The sequence below is a fragment of the Vanellus vanellus genome (genome assembly GCF_965231255.1).
Source record: "Vanellus vanellus genome assembly, chromosome: 3".
Taxonomy (NCBI): Eukaryota; Metazoa; Chordata; class Aves; order Charadriiformes; family Charadriidae; genus Vanellus; species Vanellus vanellus.
In genome coordinates this window covers 59334686-59356579 of record NC_138907.1, presented here as the reverse complement: position 1 = coordinate 59356579, position 21894 = coordinate 59334686, and the positions used below count along the sequence as shown (strand labels likewise).

Genomic DNA, 21894 nt, shown 5'->3' with positions numbered 1-21894 from the left:
ACATATCCTTGCATGTGTTCAAAACTGCTCACACTGTATTTTGAGAGAATTCTGCAATATATTGGCTTATTTTATAAATACCTTCTATAGATTGTTTATTTGATAATTTTCCAGCTGTGCTTAAGTAATGCCTGTACGTGCCACACTACAGGCTTGATTACAGTATTCCCATCTTGCCTTATTCAGGGTAAGAGTACTGTATCTTCATAAATAATAACGCCATTTAAATCACTGAAATGGCTTGAAGAATGGTATTGTACCCTACTGAAGCAAAGGAATCTAACAGAATCTATTCCCTTGAGTTTGTAATAACGACACGAAGCACTACATACAAAAATGAAAGTGTACCAATATTTCACTGAAAAAGGCTCCAGCAAAGAAATCATACCCTTATAGCAAATAAAGGCTATGTTTCACCTTTGTAATCTTTATGGAAAGAGCATTCTGCTCAAATACAGTACAGTAAAAAATCAGAGTCACAGGCTGTTTAAAAGGTAATAAATACATCAAACAACTTACTAATGCATAAAGTTTTCAAGTAAATGCGCATGCCTAAATACACTGTGTTGCCTGCAAAGCTATCTGAAGTATTTTTCAATATGTTACTTATAGTAGATCAGCGTCTTCAGTTGCTAGAATTAACACCTTTCGTCACTAGCGCAAGCTTTAAATAGACGTAAGCCTGAACTGCTGCCTAAATGCCTGGCTCCGTCTTCTTTCTGTCCCATTCTCAGTCTTTCCTTTCCATCAGCAAAACATACATGTCACTACTGTGAACCACATCAAAGAACTGGTCTGGATCTCAGGACAGCTCCTTTCAGTGCATGTGTTGGCTTACGATGGCTTAATCTACAGTGAGAAAGGAAAGTCTTCACTCCCAACTGCGAAAGATTTAACAATTCCTACTGGCAAGATAAAGAAACCATACTGTTTTGGCAATTAAGTTCCTTCTGAGTTTCTGAATACGGCTATTTTGGTAATATATGCCTGCACGCTACATTAATAAAATAAGAAATGGAACAGTTCTAGCTGTAAACATGATGCAACCAAAGACTGTACAATAAATTTTTATTCTATAAAAAAATAAAATAGTTGTTAGAAATTGATGGTATAACACATATGTACAGTAGCCAATTTATTAATGCTTGAAAGATATTAACAAAGATGAAAAATCATTAAATAACACATTGTTTCATACCATTACCAACCAAATTGTTTAACATCTCTCATCTGGTAATTTACCTAAACCTTTACACTGTGAGCAATTTAGCATACTGCCAGTCCCAGTTCAGAAAAACAGATTAACTTTCAGTTTTAGCGGCATTTAACAAAATGTTTGAAAAGTAAAGCTACTGCCAATATGTGTTTGATTCTGAGTAGTTATGTGGTCTATGACTGGAACCTTTTCAAACTGCACGTATCAGAATGAAGTAAAGAAAATCGTTTAAGTTCATTAAGTATCCTTATAGCTATTTTGTGCGTTTGGAGTTTCACACAACCTTAGCCGCCTGACCAGAACACTACTAGTAGGTGGCGCAGCAGCATCAGTCAAGTTCTTTGAGCCAGAGTCTGCCCATGAAGGTACCTGTACCTTCAACACTGTTCATCTCAACTCCTGAGACATGTTCTGGTAATAGACACATCAGCAAGGTCTAATACAAAGCAATAGTTATTAATGCATACCTCACTATGTCCTAATGACTACTACTTGCACAGTAGATAAAGAATCGTTCATTCAAGTCCGCTCTTTCTAAGGGCCACGTTCATTAAACTGACAGTTTGTTTACTATCCAGAATAAAAGACCCTGAATTGAAAAACTGAACCATGACACAGCATGAAAAAATACCCCACCTCCCAGAGGGAGAGGGCAACACACACATGCGTAACTTGCTTCTACGTTCAAAGGCATGCTTATGCTTTACACTCACGTGGCATTCTCATACTTTCATCCCTTTGGGGGAAGCAGAAGGGGAATTAAAACTTGCATGTTAACACTTTAATGTTAAAGATCAAAATTCTAATCTGAGCTAAAAATGTTTCTTCTACCAACGGGGCATTCGTGTAACAGAATCTACCCTTGGATCCTCTCATGGAAGAGAAAAACCAACTTTCTCAAAACTGAGTGAAAAGGATGCTTTCAGACACAGGATTTTAACAGAAGTTATGTTGAAAGAAGTCAGTAAAAAGCACTTGAGTGGAACAAATTGAAAATCTGACACTACCCTATAGCCAAATCTTTCACCACCAATTTGAAGGATATACAAGCAGCAAAGTAGGTGAAACAGAAGAGAATAGCGCTACTAATTTACCTAAGCAGCCAATTCATGGCAACAATTTAACAAGAGGTTCTACTTCAATATTAAGCCACCAAACCACAAAGCCCACCCCTTATTTCTGTTGAAAACATGTAGGGTTTTTTTAGACCAACAATAGCTTTTTCTTTTTGTGCAACATTTCTGGACTTTGAGTTACTAAAAACAAATAACCACAAAGTACTTGAACACTACCACTATCTATCCAGAATACCAAATATATTACAAAATAAGACAATGCAAATATTTGCTTAAGTTTTGGCTTCATGCATATCTGCATTTTAAAAAGTAAGCTAAAATCCTACTGTATATTCTTACAGTATATCACGTTCCACCTTCCAGAAGTAGTAAGAACATCATAATAATGAGCATGAGAAGGTAAAGATAAGCTTGACAGTATTGCAGTGAAGTAAGCTTTGTTATCTTACTACCTAAAGAAGGTGAAAGGCAAATTTTTACAACCTAGTTTCATTTCAATTTTATTGAACTGTCTACAATATTCTGTGAGTGCGTGCACATACACAGGCACGCACAGAAAAAGTGGTATCTACAAGCAGTTTACACAAATATTTACATACACATTATTTACATAAACTAATAGGACTGCATGATTTTTGATGTAAAAACCATATGCTTCTTGCACACAGAACTGTTGCATCGGTCTTACAAAAGTAATATAAACCTTTTGCAACAACTAGCTAAGCACATATCATAGCTGATTCCAAGTTTTTAGAGCTTGCAGGTTTTTAAAAAAATACAATACCTAGAACACTGTTATCAAACAAATATGCTTTATTGGCATCTAAAAACAAAATGCACCCAACATTAAAATGTACTTTTTTCATTTTTTAAACCCACTGCAGTACGAGGAACAAATCACAAACACTTACTTTAGAGAAAACAGAGACTATAGTGCAGATTTTACAAAATCACTTTTAATCTCTGTGTTATGCTCCTTAAATAACATGGGCCATTTCTTTTTCTGCCGAATTGTAGGAACATAAAATATCACAGCTTTGTCTATACTTTAAAATTCTGCAGCAGCCTAAAAACACGGACAAGATACACCAGCACCTGTTTTCAAGTATAACAATTTCGATAGCCAACCTAAGGGTAGTATCTAAAAAATTCCATTTTCTTCCATAGGAAGTCTTTGTTTGACAAGCTGTTATTTTATCTTTGTGAAATTAAAAGCAAGTGGGGGCAAGTTTATGCTTTACCAGAGAAATAAAAAAAAAGTTTACCTACCATGTTCAAATTAAGAACAGTGTTCTATACAAGTCAGTTGTACAGTTATTTAAGTGAAAGATGAACATGAACATCAGATTAACTTAACTCTGGCAGACAAAAGTGAACTGCTACGGTCCAGTCAGCCATTTATCTATTACAGAGAGATGACAACTTTACAAAAGGTATCTTTTACCTACTGAGTGATGATTATGTCCCCTCAGTTTCTGTGCTTTCTACCACTGGTTCACTTTCTATATCAGCTTCTGTGTCACTCTTCTCTTTGTTTATCTCGACGGAAGATGTCAGTTTTTCGTAAAGTTCTGGATCGTCCTGCACCTGTGCAGTTGGTGGCTGACTTTCTGTCTCTGTATTTTCACCGTTTACCTGGGGCATATTATCGGCTTTGCGTTGGGAAGTGGCCCCATCAAAATATTCAAAAACCCGTGGATGCGGAGGGGGGATCCAGTTGTTTGACATTCTGTCTCTTCCAAACCTGTTCCCATTAATTTCTCTGCAAAAATTAAAATCTCTGTCATCCCTATCCCTCTGTCTTTCCCAGGGTCTTCTGCGGTCATCAAAATCTCTGTGAGCATCTTGTTCAAATCCTCTATTCCAATTGGGACCACTTCTACTATCAAACCTATAGTTTACATGCCGAAACCTCTCTCTGTCTTCATGGAAGCCTTTAGGGCCACCATAAATAGGGAAGGCATGGTGCTCTCTTTCATCATAATCTCCTCGCTGTCCCCAGTGCTTGTCTGAATTGAAACTAAAATGCTCTCTTCGACCAAGGTTATCTATACCTGGTCTTCCAAAATTTTCTCTCATGTCTACATGTGGTCTTGCAAAGTGTTCTCTTCCGTCTACTGGAGGCCTTCCTATAGCCTCTCTTGGATCAACTGGTGGTCGTCCAACAGAATCTCTGACATCCACTGGCGATGGTCTGTTAAGATTATCTCGGTTTTCCACTGGAGGAAAGCGATAATCTCTGTCTCCTTCCTGCTGAATGTTATCGCCTCCAAGTGGTAGTCTTTTCTCTGGATTAGAAATGCTATCAATATTTTGTCTTCCTGGTGTTCCAAAAGGTCTTTCTGTTTGATTAAAAATATCTCCTGGAGGAAAAGGACCTCGAGGTGGTGGGTGAAGAGATGGATCAAGGATTGCTGGAGGAGGAATGCTACGCTGCGGTGGCATTCCTGGCTGCATTAATGGAAACCTTGGTCCAGGCGAATGGGGCATTAGGCCTGGACGGATATCTATGAGAGGCATTCCTGGCATCCTTTGACTACCAATACTTAAATGAGGCATGTTTTGAACCCCAGCTGGATGCTGCATTGCCAGAAGTCCAGAACTACTTGAAATATTTGGTGGTGGCACTCCCATAAGTCCAGAACTACTTGAAACATTGGGTGGTGGCATTATAAGAAGCCCAGAGTTGCTTGAGACACTTGGTGGCTGTATTCCTGCCAGAACTCCTGAGCTGCTTGAGACATTGGGCGGCTGCATTCCTGTCAGAAGGCCAGGGCTGCTCGAGACGCTGGGTGGATGCACTCCAGCTAGAAGCCCTGAGCTACTTGAGACATTTGGTGGTTGCACTCCAGCCATGAGTCCAGAGCTACTTGAGACGCTGGTTGGCTGAACTCCGCCAGCAAGAGAAGAGCTACTGGAGACAGTAGGCAGCTGCACTCCTCCTGCAAGACCAGAACTGCTTGAAACAGTTGGTGGTTGCACTCCTCCTCCAAGTCCAGAGTTGCTTGAAACACTGGGTGGCTGTACTCCCCCTGCAAGTCCAGAGCTACTTGAGACACTGGGTGGTTGCCCTTCTCCAGTAAGCCCAGAACCGCTTGAGACACTGGGTGGCGGCACTCCTCCAAGTCCAGAGCTACTCGAGACATCACTCTGCACTAAAATGCAGCAACAAGAAGAACAGTTAATAGAAAATGCCAGTGGAACACATCGCGTTCAAAACAAAATGCAGCTTAATCCATATTCAGTTAACGCATTCAGTGATGATACTGCTGACAAGGTCTCGGTTTCTATAATGAACACAGAATCATAGAATCGCTGAGGTTGGAAGGGACCTTTAAGATCATCAAGTCCAACCATTAACCTACCCTGACAAAACCACTTCTAAACCATGTCCCCAAGTACCACGTCTACCCTTTTTTTTAAACACCTCCAGGAATGGCGAATCCATCACCTCCCCGGGCAGCCTATTCCAATGTTTAATAACGCTTTAAGTGAAAAACATACATAATTCTAATCACATTGGTGATAAACAGACATTATGTCACAGAAATTAACACCTCTATACAGTAAAGAATGTGGAGCAGCAGGATTGCCAAACCCCACAGCCATTGCCCAATTTATGCAAGGGAAGTATTAAAATCTTTGATGTAATTCTGTAAATGTTATACTATCCTACCCTGTCCTGCTCCTTTCCATTGCCACTTGTGTAGTAAGAATGCACTTAAAGTTTTCTAAAGGGCTCCCATTCTCAGCTTTACTTCTTGAGTCTATGAAGAAAACATCCCTTAGCAAAAGCTGCTAGAAATCATTGATCAGATGATGACAAGATGGTTCCCACCACTCCTCCAACTTCAATTGAAAATGCTACCCAGCCTAAAACTTCCTACTCTGTAGTTATTAGTGCAATGGACAATGACCTGCAAAAAAAAAACCCTCAGAAGTACGATGCTTCCTGCATGCAATTGTATCAGACAATAAAATCATTTCTTACCAGATCTATTGTTTTCACTGGAAGAAATCTGAAGGTCTGCAAGATGTGATCCCTTTTCATCAGATTCTGGTTTGTTGATTGGCAGAGGATTAAAAACACTTCCAGCAGATAAAGTTGGAGTAGCTAGATTGCTAGTAACTGTGCCAACTGGTAGAACAAGGCTAGTAAAAGGGACGTCCTTCATCGTCTCTTGTGCAATTGGTAATGGAGGCTGTACTAAAGCTGTAGGGAAATAACAGAAGTGTATCACAGTAATCATATACTCAAGCCTTCAAGATTAATTTGGCAGAGGTCAGGCTGATAAATCAAAGTGAAATTAATTACCCTGTGTTACATTTTTTGATAATAATTTCTTATTCTCCATCAGCACTGTAATATTTAATTTTTTTGTAGACACCATGAACTGCAGGCAGCCTAAGCAATCAGTACTCTTTAACAGATATTTCTAAATGTTAAATGAATACAGTTAAGAGGCTAAACAAAAATAAATTATTATAAACAATATAAGTGACTAACACCAAATAGCTCAAGTAATAGATACATCTGTTACAGACAGGTTCAAATATTAAACTATGTATACAAATAATAAATTTGCCACATTTTTTTTTTCAGTAACTCCACAGTAAGTTAATTTTTCAGTCTACTTGCAAAGCTCTGTAAATCTTCTTCTCAATACCTGCTAAAACCATCTAAACAATAACTTCTGTGTTGCTGTTTTCCATTACACAGGATTAACTTGCTTTTCATTAAATAAGTACTATATCAAACAATTAAGCTTTTCTTAACACACAAATGACTATTAGAAGAATCAAACTTACGTGTTGGAACAACTGGTGGGACAACAGGTGGCGGGACAACAGGTGGTGGGACAACAGGTGGAACTGGGGGAGGCATATAACCTATATGAAAAAAAGTCACAAATTATTAGAAGGGAAGCAAAGGAAGCTTTCCTATGTTATTCATCCTGAAAAGCTGTCCCACTGAAGACTAACAACAAATATATGGGAAGAGGCAACAGTGCTTATTGTTTTCAAAAACAACCCCATCTTTACTGTAGATGATCTGCATGTGCATCTTTAAAAGTGATTTCTGCCAGCAATATCTGAAGAAAAAAATTAAGAGTTTCAAAGTTTTCCGAAGAAAGAGTAATAGTAAGGATTTTTAAATGTCCATTTTTGTCAAGTTCAAAAAAAAATCTGCTGTTAATTCCCATTCTCAACAGAATACACCGGTAAAAATATTAAGTTAGCCATAAGAAATTTCATACTAGATTAAAATCAAAGATTCAAAGGTCAACTGGCTCAAACTTCAACCAGTAGCTGATGGAAAACTATACAAAGCATGATGTACACAGAAGCACACAAACCGAGTACAATCATTACATACTCAACTTCATTTTTACTAACTTACCTGGAGGTGGCTGTGAAGGGTTGAAACTCGCTCGCAAGAAGGGTGGAGGAGGAATTGCGCTATAACCAGGAGGAGGGACTGACATTGTGACAGGAAACGCAGGCGGAACCAAGCTAACAGCAGGCACAGCTGGAGCTACTGGAATCTTTTATCATGGAAAGAAAAAACAAGCAACTTCAGTACTTAACAGTATTCAATGACATTAAAAGAGGGATGAACGGATTTGACTGCAATTCATGATAAGCACTAAATCTACCAAGGGCTTTGTATATATTCTGAACACCCTGAAGAATTAAGATTGCATTCTGAAATGGTACCTACACTAGAGGTAAACAAGGACACTGGAAGAATCCTATGCTATCTTTTCTTTATTCTAAAAAGAACAGAAAAATACATGGTTAAACACTATACTTATTCAAGAATAAAAATTCACCAACGGGAGAGAGGTGAAGGCAGAAAGAAGAGAGAGAAAAGGAAGGAAAATGTAGATAGTGTGGCAATTTGAGAGCACTTAGAAAACAGTGATTCTATTCTCATTAGAAAAATTTACATATTTTAGGACAGTACTGGAAGTTTGAGTTTAGTGTGTGTATTTATAAGGCTAATAATCCTGATGCAATCCTGAAAATTACTTAGTATTTCTCAAATTTCTGTTTGAGCTACGTGTTTTGATACAGTGCAACATAATTACAAGTAATTAGCAGCAGAATAAAAGCAATATATATGTATATTTAAATATATGCTGAACACAGTGTGCACTAGGATACAGTTGAAATAAGACTGAAGACAATTTTTGTGAAAAGAAAAAAAGCTCAAAATTCAATGCAAGTAAATGCAAATACGTTAACTTTCATAGTAATTTTAGGTCAGCTCAAGTATTGGAAATGTCTATGCACGTTAGGAAAGATAAAACAGTAATAATATGAATACAAAAAATTTTGTATTAAGAATTGCTTCTTATTTTACAATTCCACATGGTCATTATAAAAAGGATTTAAAGAGTTTGACAAAAAGCATTTGTATTTATACTCGATAAACCGGTGTAGTACACTATGCTCAAGAAAAATTACACTGTATTCTTCTAGCCTTCCCCAATCCCTTGTTACTGATTGGATGTTAATAAAAATTCTGTTTTAGCAGAAGGAAAAAAAAATACAGCAGACAATCAAAGCCTCTGATGAATTAATGCACACAGAGTGCAACAGCACACAGAGTGCAAACAGCACATTTGAATAATCAGATCTTTTAATGATGAGACTGCCCCTATGAAATCCTGCCCAAAATTCCTAAGAAAATAAACTTATATTCAAAGCTGATATGGGGAAAAGCATATAGGGAGAGAAGAAAAAAACACAAGTGAAAAAAAGATTATTGCATTGCTTAGCGTACAAAAAGATGCTTTGCTCTTTAAGCAAAATACTTTCTGTAAGCTCATTTTAATTTCTCCTTAAAAAAATAACATGCCAATATTTTATTTTTATTTTACAATCGCTCTGCCTTCAACAGAGACCTTATCACCCTCTACAACTACCTGAAAGGAGGTTTTAGAGAGATGGGAGCTGACCTCTTCTCCCTGGCGACAAGTGATAGGACAAGAGGAAATGGGTTCAAGTTATGTCAGGGCAGGTTTAGATTAGATGTTAGGAAGCATTTTTTCACTGAAAGGGTTATTAAACATTGGAATAAGCTGCCCAGAGAGGTGGTGGATTCACCATCCCTGGAGGTGTTTAAGAAAAGGGTAGATGAGCTGCTTAGGGACATGGTTTAGCAGTGGTGGTGTTTTTATCAGGGTAGGTTAATGGTTGGACTTGATGATCTTAAAGGTCCCTTCCAACCTCACTGATTCTATGATTCTATGATTCTATGATTTAAGCCTTCATTTGAGATTGTACACAAGTTTGGGATATGTTATGCATGAAACTAAAGATTTTGCTCAACCATGGCAACTTATTCTACTCTAAAATATTTCAGAGATAAACACACATTGATGCAGGACTTAAGTATTTTTGATTTAAGTACTTTAACTCATCATTAAAGTTTATCTGTATTGAATAGAAAGTTTGGCCTCGAGTTCTGCGGCGTTTTTGCAAACTCAGACTAATACAAACCTGCAGCATAGTGACTGGTTGCGTGTAAGCTTCCGTCTGCGTTGTAATAACTGTACTCTTATCAACTGCAGCACTCTGAGTAGTTTGAATATTTTCTTTAGCAGCTTCTGAGCTTCTGGCTGTTTCCCATTCTTTAGAAAAAGGTGTATTTTTAATATAAAAAGATAATTGTGTTATTTTTGTTTAAATACTAAAAAGTCCTCCTTCTTCTTCAACAATAAATCTGGTATCTATATAGATTCATTACCAATAAGCCCCAAACTTACTATGAAAAGAAGCAAGTACAATTATTTTTTATTATATATTTTAAAGAACGTAAAATATCTTCAATCACCTGCAATACTGTTTCATTATGCCTGTATGCAAATTCATTTTTCAAAACTTGTCAAGTTATTTCACCAATAGCTCTGTTAATAATTTGTAATATAGAACATGCTCCGGTTTTGTAAAAACTGCTGTCCTCAACGTAGCTGTGTTATCAGCTGGCTACTGTACAATGACAGAGAATCCTCATGTTATACAAACCTCACCCCAACACCCATTTCTTCCTCCTGCCACCTCCTCAAACAGTTTTGTACTTCAAGTATAGTATAGTGAAAGTATTTCAGTAACATTCCATGTTTTAATTTGTCATTTATATTCTATTTTTACTCAAAGCAAAACTGTATTTTGACCTGAGAAATTATTGTCACTATTACGAAACAGTCTTAATATACTGTTTACTTCAGTATAGTCCAGTCATTTGATGCTAGATCTGTTTCAACAAAACACAGTACTCGTGAATCTTGAATTGTGAATCTACAAACCTAACAAACCTCTCAATTAACTGAGTTTGAGTGAGGTCTAAGATTACTTGCTTTCCTGTCTCTTCCAACTTTATGGAGGAAATACCTTAAGATTCAGCTAAACTGTGCCTATTTGGACAAGTTCCAACTCCAACTTAAGTCTTATACCTCAATATAAGACTTTTCACAATCACACGCTGATCAAAATTTCTACACAAATTAATATTTTACATGCTTGGAAGTGAGTGCACTGCAAATTCATAACTGTTTTAAAAAATGCTAACCTTTATTAACTTGCTTAAATTCATTCCCCTTTGTCACTAATTCCCAATTGTCATGACAATCAACTAGTTACTCATCTACAAAGACAATCTAGATTTCATGATTACTGTGCCATTTATATTGTAAACAAATAGCTAGTAAAATTTATGTAAACTGAAAAAGAGTATGTATTACCTAAACAACAAACTTTTTGAGGATTTGCAATTACTAAAATAGACACATTTTCAAACTATCAGAATCATTGTTAATGTCCGTACCTGTATTTACTGTTTCCTGGTCAATCATGCCACCTTCAGCAAAGCCCTCCAAATCATCCAACTTTACTTTCTCCCAAGGAATATATGAAACTCCCAAATCCACATCCCAGAATTGCTTGTATTCTGTTTTCACACCTTTATTCAAAGCCCAGGCAATCTGAAAATAAAACAAAACCAGATAATCTGGTTAAATCACATAACCTGTGAACAGAATATTTCAGATAATTTCCTTCATGTTTCTGTCGCTGCAAATCAATCTTCAGGGTCTATTTATTGAAGTTTCAACAAATTTTTAATTTTAAATGAACCTGTAGGAAGTTTACTTGGCCTCTGAAACAGGTATGTGGAAGATTCATTACATCAAAAAGCTTAAAGTTGTTCTACATTAATTCTAACGTATATATATTTGGAGAAATTAGAAATACAGTATTTTAAGGGCTCATTCTAAAGCATCAAAGAAAGTAGAAAAAAACAAAGCATATAATCACATACTTAACTCTATAAGAATACTATCAAATTTATTATTAAGGGATCCACATGGTCAGTTACAGGACTTAAGTTGTTTACAGCCTTGTATTCTTATCACTAGCACGTACATAAAATTTTCTCCAAGTACTTCCTAAGTATCAACTCATTATTTCATTTTACTATCCTTCATACCGCCTATTAAAAGCTGCATTTTACACAGAGAGGAAAGAAAACAATTTACACCTTATGGCTTCATACTTCTTCTTCATATTGTACATTTGAATGAACAGCTGCTAAATGACAAATCATATTAAAACTGTGCTGTATTTGAAATGGACAGCATCCTTAGATTAAAATCAACTTACCTTAATAATTTTAGATCCAATTTTATAGGACCCAGAACTAAGTTTCTGAAGAGCACGATACGCATCTTGTCTATGAACCATACAGACATAAGCACAACCTCTTGGGGGAATCATCTAGGGAAAAAAAGCAATGCTCTTAAAAAGTAGGAAAACCAGTACTTCGGATTATGTAACTACACTAAGTGAATACTCATACTAAAAAAGGAAAGGCTTACACTGTAAATAATCGTTAACTTAATGAACAATATTGACAACTTTGAGCATCAGCAAAACTTAAGAGTGATATCAGCAGGGTACTTCACTTATTTTCAAGAAGTAGCAGCAAGACAAAGAATGGGAGCTAAAAATGACATGAAAGATTTGAACAACATGGAGCAGGCAAGAACTGGGCTATACTATGACAGCTTCAGAAAAGCAGAGGTTGCTACCTCTTCTTAAGCTCCAAATTCACTGCAAGCTGAGCAACAACCTTTCATGCAGACGCAAACCAGTGATTAAAAGTATCTTGCATTTTCAAAGGGTAGAGTCCTCATTCCTGAAGTGTGATTTCCACTAGCTTTAATATTTTATTTAGGAAAGGAAAGTATGATGTGGCAAAGTATGATGACCTGTGAAAATCTGAAAGTCATGTATGATAACTGCTTATTTTAGTCAAAAATACAGGTGTGCTTTTTTTTATTTTTTAGGAGCCCACCATAACATAATGAACAAAAATATTTAAGATGGCAGATTTCAACGCAGTTCTTATAAAAATATTTTTAAGATATACAACAGTCTTATCCTATGTACATAAAGCTTTGTGGAATGTGTAGGATGGACTATTTACAATATGGTTTGCCTCTGAAATCTAACAGGCACTGGGCATTATGGCTGTTAGGTTACTTTCCTTTGAAGTTTCTTAATTGCTAGTCCCTGCAAATCAAAATGAGGCTTAAATGTCTGGCTAGGGCTTTTTTTTTGACTTGTGAAGCTTTTCAAAAGATTCTGTAATGGCACAAAACCCATTTCTTATTAATTATATATTTGAATATATTAATGTGATAGGAAAAACACTAAAAATATTATCTGAAATGAATGAAATTCCATGAGAAGCACTTTTAAATTGCTGGAGCAAGAGACAAAAATCCAAATTTCTCTCATGTAGATGTTATTTTAGTAGAAAAATACTTTCTCTTGAAGCTCATTTATAGGCAACACTGAAGTACGACTCTAAACATCTAAATCTAAATTACTCTAAACCATGAGAAACGTATCTCCAAATTCTAAGTATCTTTTTAATGGTCACATTTTAGAATAAACACTTGTTTACAATACAGTTTCTTTTCTTATAAATGTTTTATCCATACTGATTCCACTTGAGGAACCCTCTGTATGGAATGTAACCAAGAACAAAGTGGAAACACACTTGTGTCCATTAGTCCAAGGAAAAATGATACCTGCTGCTTACCGCATGACAAAAAGAGAAAAGACGTAACCTTTTATTTGTTAAGACCCTGGTTTAAAAAACTGTGTAAATTGTTAGTGTTTGGGAAAAGCCACTTTACCATGAAATGTACCGTATTTAGTGCTTCAAAAGACAGTACGTGGAAACCAACGAGCAAATTATCACAGTTAGTTTTTAAACAGTGATAAAAACCAACCTCCTAAATTCAAGCTTAAGCTGCTAGAAGGAACTCAGAGGCATAAGTGTGTTTAAATTTCTAGTCTTTAATCCCTGAAAATGCATGATAACATGCTTACTTACATTAATTGACTCTATTTGTCCAAATTCTTCAAACAAGTTAGTTAAATCTTGCTGTGTAGCCTTCTTGTCTACTTGACCTACCCAAAGAGTAGTACTGCAAACTGTCAAGAGACACATTCACGTCAATCAAAATACTAGAATGTTAGCTTATAAAATACTCTATAGCATGGATATAAAAGGCTTTACAATCACATAGAAATCACTGATTAAAAAGCAAGAATAGTAAATCTATTACTTACTATATAGAGATTAAGTATATTAACAAAAATGTTAAAGGGTTAAAAGACACCAAACAGATATTCAGTACAAGTGTTCATCCTTCTTGTTTCATTTTCTTTTAATCAAAATAGTTGTTTTAAAAGAAATGAAAAAATAAAATTCTGTAGATTATTAGCCAAGGTAAGCTGCAGTAAAAATTACTTAGGAAAAAAAAAAATCATTTCTATTCCATGTTCCATAAAAAACGCACCTCTAAGGTTTAAAGTCAGTTTTAACAAAGTAAGACTAAGTTCTAACTGGCTAGAAGTGTATTACAGAAGGAACTTAACTGCAGTATTATGCACTGCATTTTCACCTGAAAGACACAGAAACTATACTTTTACTTTATCTTGGGGAACATCCCAGAAAGACAAACTTGGCTGAGGCTCACCACTGAGCTAAAGACATCCATGATACTTCAGACTTCGGTCAATTCCACCCAAAGCCCAGATCCAAATTTGTCTCCCAAATGCCTACACCCTTGCCAAACAGAAACACTCGCTGACGTGAACTAAAACTTCCTTTTCCCATATTTACATGGGTCCAATTCTTTTGTCTCCCAAATATTGCCCCATCTATGCGTGCAAGCCTTGACAAACTCATAGCCATTATTTCCACTTAACGCAGGGTGATCTAAATCAGCAAGAGATTAGGCCAATATTGGTGGTTTTCCTCAAATATCTTGCTACCCTAAGTAATCCACCCAGGATCTTACAGGATTGAAGGCAGAACAAAACCAGACAACCTGGATCTCTTGGTCCTGCCCTATCCTGAACCAAGGAAACGTCCTTTCTTCATCATCATCTTGATACATCACACATCCTTCCTGTACCAATCTTGGTGCACCACACTAGAAACCAGTGTTGTGCGTTCCTCTGTCAACTGACGATTTCAGTTGACAGCACTACTCAGCAGTACTGAGAATGACTAGCCTTAAGATTTCTCTTGGACAAAACTTGTTCCTCACATGCTTGTAGCTGGTCCTTTTCTATCTCATTGGTGTTAAGCTCTATGAAACAATCTGTCAGATCTCAGGAAGTGATAAATGTGGCTGTCACTGACCAATTTTCATGAAGTAAACTGCTCGTCAGGTGGATTACCTATTAATTCATTTATTTACAAACACACCCCAAAAAACATTTCCACATTTCATTTAGCCTTCTGAATGTATCCTTTCCATGCGCCGGGTCACTTCACAGGACCTCAGCTGCTGCTGCTATTCATCAGGTTACTTAATCCCTGCCTCCCAGCTCCCATCCATTCTGATTATAGCTCCCTACTTTGTGGACTAGTGGGAGAAGTCTATGCCATAAAACTGGTTTGCCTCTTTGAATGTGAAAGGCCAGAGAAGAAAAAAATATACATCTAAACTGTAGTACAGTCCTGAGTTTAAAGCCACCTTGGAATGACGTAAAATATGAATGTGAAGAGAACAGAACATGCTTTCCTTTGCAAAATGAATTTTGAACTGCTTATCTTGTCAGATAAACTATATAGTTTTAAGACAAAATAAATGCAAAATGACATCAGAAACTGTGTATAACCTATTTAAACAAAGTTAAATTCAGGAACACGAGTTCATTACAAAAATAAATTAAGTACAGTTATGTACAAAGAATCCAGAGTCCTTACTATCAGCAACAACGGGATATACTGGTACAGTAGCAGATGACTACACCCAATTTCACTGTTTCTAGCATTCATCTCAAAATACATTCTCACTGATTTAAGCAACTGTGTGGAGAAAGTTCTCCTTCTTCTCCCTACTACTTTCCTTCTTTTTAGTACATAAATTCTCCGTAGAAACGACAGCAGTGCGCAGCAGCACTCTGCAGAAGCTGAAATCCAGTTACGTTTTGGATACTTCCTTAAGATAGGACCATTATGGTCTGTCTTATGATAGCAAATTACTTGTTTCACATTTCTACCTGCTTTGGTTCTATGTTCCTGTGAAGAGCTATTTAAAAAGCACTCTAAAGGTTTATCAAAACTGGCCTCTTAAGATATTCAGCAAAGTGTCCAAAGTGTGTACCACATACTTAAAAGTCTTATCAGCGTACCAATTTTCAGATCAAGCGCTGATCATCTTCAAATGCCCCATAGAAGACAGCATTAAAGAGAAAGCAGATTGTAACTTAGGGACAGCCCTTGCTACTCTCTGTTCAGAAGTAAAATCATTGGTGCAACAGTATGAGTAAAATCACCAGTAGAATGGTAAAATACTTGCTTTCCTCCAAGCTGAAATGATGTATCTAAGTTGTAAGAAACATCAGAAATGAAACTTACAAAAAAGACTATGCTTACTGTATTTTGTAACAGTACTCAAGCTAATTCTTGTTCTTTCAATGAAAAACAAAGCCTTTTTTCCCTTAATACTACATTATTAAAACAGTAAGCGGCTGCCACTTACCACTTAGTGTTTTTGACCGTATAGGAGGCAATCCCTTTTTCTGACGTTCTTTTTCCCTTTCCCTAGCCCTTCTTTCACTGGAATATGACCGAGATGACTTTCTCTTCCTTTCTCTTGATCTTGAGCGTGAACGTTTTCTGTGTTTACGCTTGCGAGAACCAGACCGTGATCTAGACCTTCGTTTTCTTGGTGACCTACAAAATACTTAATTTCAGTATGCCGAGTTAAAAAATATAATTCTAATTTAGTTGTCTTTTAACTACAAACTTTAAGCATGATACCATGATACAGACATTTCCGTTATATTTGCTCAAACTGCTTCAGGAAATAGAGAACACACACCTTGAGCTTAAGACAAAACAAAACACATTCAAGATGTTCCACAACAGTATCAATTTTTCTGGCATACAAAATCTGTCCAGCTGGTTAGCGTTTTTGTTACCTAAACAGATCTTAAAAATTTAAAATAAACCATGGATATGCAAAATGAACTGTCATACAGAATGTCTGCATCTAACAAACAAATATTAAATGAATGCTTTTTTTTTTTTTTCATTGCCAGAAACTGCTCATGACAATTTTGGAAAATACAGAATTGAGAATGATAATCACAAATTGCAACTTTGTTTCAGAATGCCTTCATTTACTTAATAGAAGTTAATTATGAAACCTTGAACGAGATCTTGAACGAGTTCTTGATCTTGAACGAACAGTCGATTTCTTTTCCTCTTGTTCAAAAATTTCTTCTTCAGCAACATCCTGTCCTTCATCTATATCCATGTCCTGAGGTCAGACATAACAGATGTTAACATTTAATAAATATACTCACAATATATATGACTATATGAAATACATCCATATTACTCATTTTGAAATCATCTTAGTATGTGTTTTCCTTTCAACTTCTGTAATCAAATTTAAAATAGTTTTACCTGTTGTTGAATATCCATTGAATCATCTACATTTGTTTCCACTTCTAAAAACTGCTGTTGACTACTCCCTTGTGATGGTGATGCAGAGTGCTCTGAACCAAAATTTCCTTCTTGATTCTCCTCAGGGCTTGCCTAAATAACAAATAATAATATACCAGAAAAAGCGTCATAATTCAAAATGCTTACTGCGTCAAAATGTAATACTACATGAAATAACTGTTCAAATATCTCTGAAAATCTATTTGTCATGTTTCTCTTATTTTCCCACTTCCCATTAATGTGAAAGCTGAACTGGATGTTGTTCCATTCCACTCTTTTTTTTTTTTAATCATCCTTAAATGCAAAGGTTTGAAATAACTAATATTCCTGGCTATAAAAAAATCACTATCTATTTGCTGAATCAAAAAAACGAAGTACACTATTTGTTGCTTAATTTGGCTGGCTTCAATACAAAAATACACAAGTCAATCAATAATGATGGCAGCCATATGTACAGTGACCTTGAAAGATACCCACTGGTCACCCATGCACACGCATTAATAAATTATATTTTGTTATTAATATAATGAAAATATTTGCAATACCAATTGAACTAGTTAAAAAATTTACATTTAACTTCAAACTTTCTACAGTGCATGATTTAAGACAAGTAATTACTACAAGATAAGAGAAGGTGTTATGTCATTCATGCCAGCATGTCACTTACAACAGACTTAACAAAACAAGCAGTTCTGAAAAAAACACCAAAATACAAAAATGTAAAATACTAAATGCATTGTTGATTTGCTAGAGAAAAAAATAGAATGGCCTGTACACTGGACTGAAAGTACAGATTTGGAATAAATATCTGTAAGATACAAAAGAAGTTCAAGAAATACAGGAAATACAATGAAAATACTCAGAAATGCTATCAGGATAACTTTGAAAAGTAATTTTAAACCTATAATCCAATACAGCAGGTAAACATTTCAGTGATTTCATTACATTTTCAATTTAATTCAACAAATGGTAGGTATTTCATCTGCCAGGAAAATGGTAGAAAGTTAGCAGAATGACATGTAGCACAGCTTTTTTTTTGTTTTATTTTCATATTTTTAAACAGCTTATAATGACAGTTTGCAGAAAAATAAAAAACCTACTATAATTCAGTTAATGCATTTGCCTTCTAGTATTATCTGGTTTGTCTCATTTTCCTTATATTTAATTATTCTTCAACAATCTGTTTCTTGGTATCAATTCCTACATTTCTTGTTGCGCCTTCTGTCTCTATCATCTCTTCCTCTCCCCCTGCTCCTAATCAGATGCTGTCCTGGTTTCAGCTGGGCTAGAGTTAATTTTCTTTCTTGTGGCTGCTGTGTTTCAGATTTGGTATGAAAGGAATGTCGATAATGCGTACTGTTTCATTCGGTGCTGGGTGATGTTTATATTAGTCAAGGGCTTTTTTCAGCTTCCAATAGAAGCTGAGAAGGAGCACAGACAGAGTAAGCTGGTCAACAGAATATTCCATACCAGAGACATCATGCTCAGTATATAAATGGGGGTTGGCTGAGGGGGCAGTAATGTGATCACTGCTTGGGACAGGCTGGGCAACAATTTCACCAGGTGGTGAGAGGGACTTGTGTTGTATTACTTCACCTTGTATATTCTTTTACCATTATTATTACTGCTATTTTCCTTTTCCATGATTGTTCTATTAAACTGTCTTTATCTCAACCCACAAGTTGTTTTTTTTTTTCCTTTCCCCTCTTTTTCTCACTCTTCTCCTTGCCCTCTTAAGGGGTGCAGGGAGGGAGGGGGAGAACCGAGTGAGTGGCTGCAACAGATGCTTAGTAATTTTGTTATGTTTTATCTTTCCTTCTCTTTCCCTTAATCTTTCTCACTGATACTTAAACATAGAATTAAAGAAAATCTTCCTCATAACGCACTGCAGTCATTACAGAGTAGTTCCTGCAGAAGTTTGTATCTTTTAGCTGCTATCAAGATGAAAATAAAACTTCCTCTCCATACTGACTAGACAAGAAGCTGAGCAGACCTGAAGGGAAACAAATTTTGGACTTGGAACAGAAGATCAAATAATAAAGGGTGAGTCATATGAACATTCTACCCATAAATGTACTGTAACTTAATTTCATAGATGAGATTAAACTCTAATTCTGCTTATTTTACAATAAGGTAGGCATTTGGCATTTTTATTTTCAAATTACATAGTTACTTTTATATACGTCACATCAAAAGCTCCTAAAATAGATGCACTCTTCAAATTTATATTCCTTTACAACATCTTTTAGTGTTTAAAGCCAGATATTGCTAGATATCCACCAACATCAAAAACTATTTAGTCTGTAGCTATGTTGTACAAACTTTTTCAGTTACTGCACTTAAATGAGACATGGAAATAAAACATAGTAAAATAAAGCAGTAGAATAAGGAAATAATATCTAGTAAAAATTAAATTACTATTTTACTAAACAATTGAAAACTTGAATTCACAAAATGACATTCTTGATTAAAAGCTGAGTGGCTACACCTTTGCACAAGTTAAACTAAAATCCCCAACAGATGTTTGTTAAGTTTGTGGATTTTCTTTCAACGCAGTATTTCTATTTTACTGTGAAAGTAGATCCAAATACCTCACAGAAAGCCCGCAGAAAGTTCAATATCGAGACAGAATAAACTTTTGTTGGTTGGGTTTTTTTTTTTTTAATGGAATCAGGAATTGGGATCAGGAGAAAAGAGCAGCTAAGTAGTGAGGCCTAACCTCAGAAACCAGTTTACTTCAATCCAGAGCACACAGTACTGAATTCACATAGTTAAGAAGGAATCTTGGGTTGTCTCAAGTATCAGTTCTTAATTAAACATTTTTCAAGAAATACATGACTCTATTCTTTAGCTTGGATTCAACAGAATGAGACATTTATTAGCCAAGGTTTAAAGCTTGGTAAAGTTATCCACAATCTCTACTCTTGTCCTCTTGATGGTTCTGCAGCAGCAGCTTGCACGCTGCGTTCCCTTCACAGACAGGAGCATAATCATGCCAGTGCTCACCACCTTCTTTCTGACTGCAGGGTAAAAGCTTTTTTATCCCCATATAAAGAGCTAAACAACAAAAGCACAGTCAGTCGGTAACTCAGCTAAAGGGCATTCTTTCCTAAGAGAAGCAAAATGTACACCTCATACATTCAGTTGTATTTTTTTTTCTGCTTTAAGCACTTCCTTCTGCTTATTCCATTTATTCTGCAAGCCTGTTAGATGATCAGCAACTGACAAAGACTTTCATTATAAGAGAAGTGTCAGTAACATGACAATTATTTTGTCCTGAAGTAGTGAAAGAATCTTTTTATCAGTAGAGAACATAATTATTACAACAGCCACAAGATGGAGTTCTTACCTTTTGAGGCTGCTGTTGCTCCAGAAGCTGTTGTCTGAGATGTTCTAAATTTTGTTGCTGTAGCTGTTCAGCTAGTTGGTGAAAAAGTGAGTTGTTCACAGATTCTGGTACTAAAGGCCTACAATGAAATAAATTAAAAAAAAAAAAAAAAACCACAACAGGTTTAAAACAGCTGTTAAACGGGTCTTCAGAACCGAGTTTCAAGTTTAACTGAAAATGTAAAATAATGAAAACAATGTAGCCAGTTTCAACCTCTACCATCATATCACACATTAACACTATGAATATAACTAAGAAAGCAAATATGCTAACTTTAAGATGAAGTCAACAAAACTTCTGGCCACAGACTTAAATATTTTAATAATGTGTATGTTTCATTAATTTAGTAAACTGCCTTTTCTCTTCCTACTGTTTTAGCATACTTGTGATCTGAAAGAAACAACATTTTCCTTACTATTTAATCCTAATGTTCAACTAGCGTCAGGCAAAATTTAACATTTTCCATAAGAAACATAGCTTGATCTTACAGTTGGGAAGTGGGAGTTTCCTTTTTAGGCTCTTCATTTTGTTCAGATTCTTCCCCAAAGTCAAACCTGTCCATCAGCTTCTAGGAGAAAGCAAAATAAGCATTATTGAGTACTCCTTATATGTCCCTTTATGTGTATTTACTTTGCAAAAGGAAAATGTTCTTATTTTTCAACTTTAAAACCAAAGTCTAGCAAATAGCCTGAAGAGAAAATTAAATGTCATACTTCTATTGCTACCAAACTCTTGAATGTATCAAATAACAAGTTCTGTCCATGGCTTTCTTGAACTCTGGCTGCTGTTACAAGTACAGCCACGTGTTCCTCAACCACCCTGGTATCTGTTGGAGGGACAACACAGCCAGGCATAAGCAACCCAGGAGGTTCCGGGAATGTGTTGATGATACCTTCCTTCTTCAAGTGACAGAGGAGCCAACGAAGAGAGGTGCCATGCTGGACTTTGTGCTCACCAACAAGGAGGGGCTGGTGGGGAATGTCGAGCTCAAGAGCAGCCTTGGCTACAGTGACCATGAAATGGTGGAGTTTGAGATCCTTAGGGCAGCAAGGAGGGTGCACAGAAAGCTCACTACCCTCGACTTCAGGAGAGCAGACTTTGGCCTCTTCAGGGATCTGCTGGGCAGAATACCATGGGATAAAGCCCCGGAGGGAAGAGGGGCCTA

The 21894-nt window shown here is 36.2% G+C and overlaps 1 protein-coding gene across 1 annotated transcript in view; it reads right to left on the bottom strand.

The window, feature by feature from the left end:
• Positions 1–3093: 3093 nt before the first annotated feature.
• Positions 3094–21894, bottom strand: part of SCAF8 (SR-related CTD associated factor 8) — a 64512-nt gene continuing 45711 nt past the window's right edge. The window contains exons 8-20 of the mRNA XM_082480624.1: positions 21218–21297; positions 20691–20808; positions 17303–17434; positions 17041–17153; positions 16371–16564; positions 13703–13803; positions 11959–12072; positions 11126–11282; positions 9802–9932; positions 7694–7838; positions 7102–7182; positions 6284–6505; positions 3094–5447 (exon numbers count right to left, since the gene is read on the bottom strand). Of these exons, the coding sequence (XP_082336750.1) occupies positions 3751–5447; positions 6284–6505; positions 7102–7182; positions 7694–7838; positions 9802–9932; positions 11126–11282; positions 11959–12072; positions 13703–13803; positions 16371–16564; positions 17041–17153; positions 17303–17434; positions 20691–20808; positions 21218–21297 (3285 nt within the window). The 3' untranslated portion in view covers positions 3094–3750. The remainder of the gene's footprint in view (positions 5448–6283; positions 6506–7101; positions 7183–7693; positions 7839–9801; positions 9933–11125; positions 11283–11958; positions 12073–13702; positions 13804–16370; positions 16565–17040; positions 17154–17302; positions 17435–20690; positions 20809–21217; positions 21298–21894) is intronic.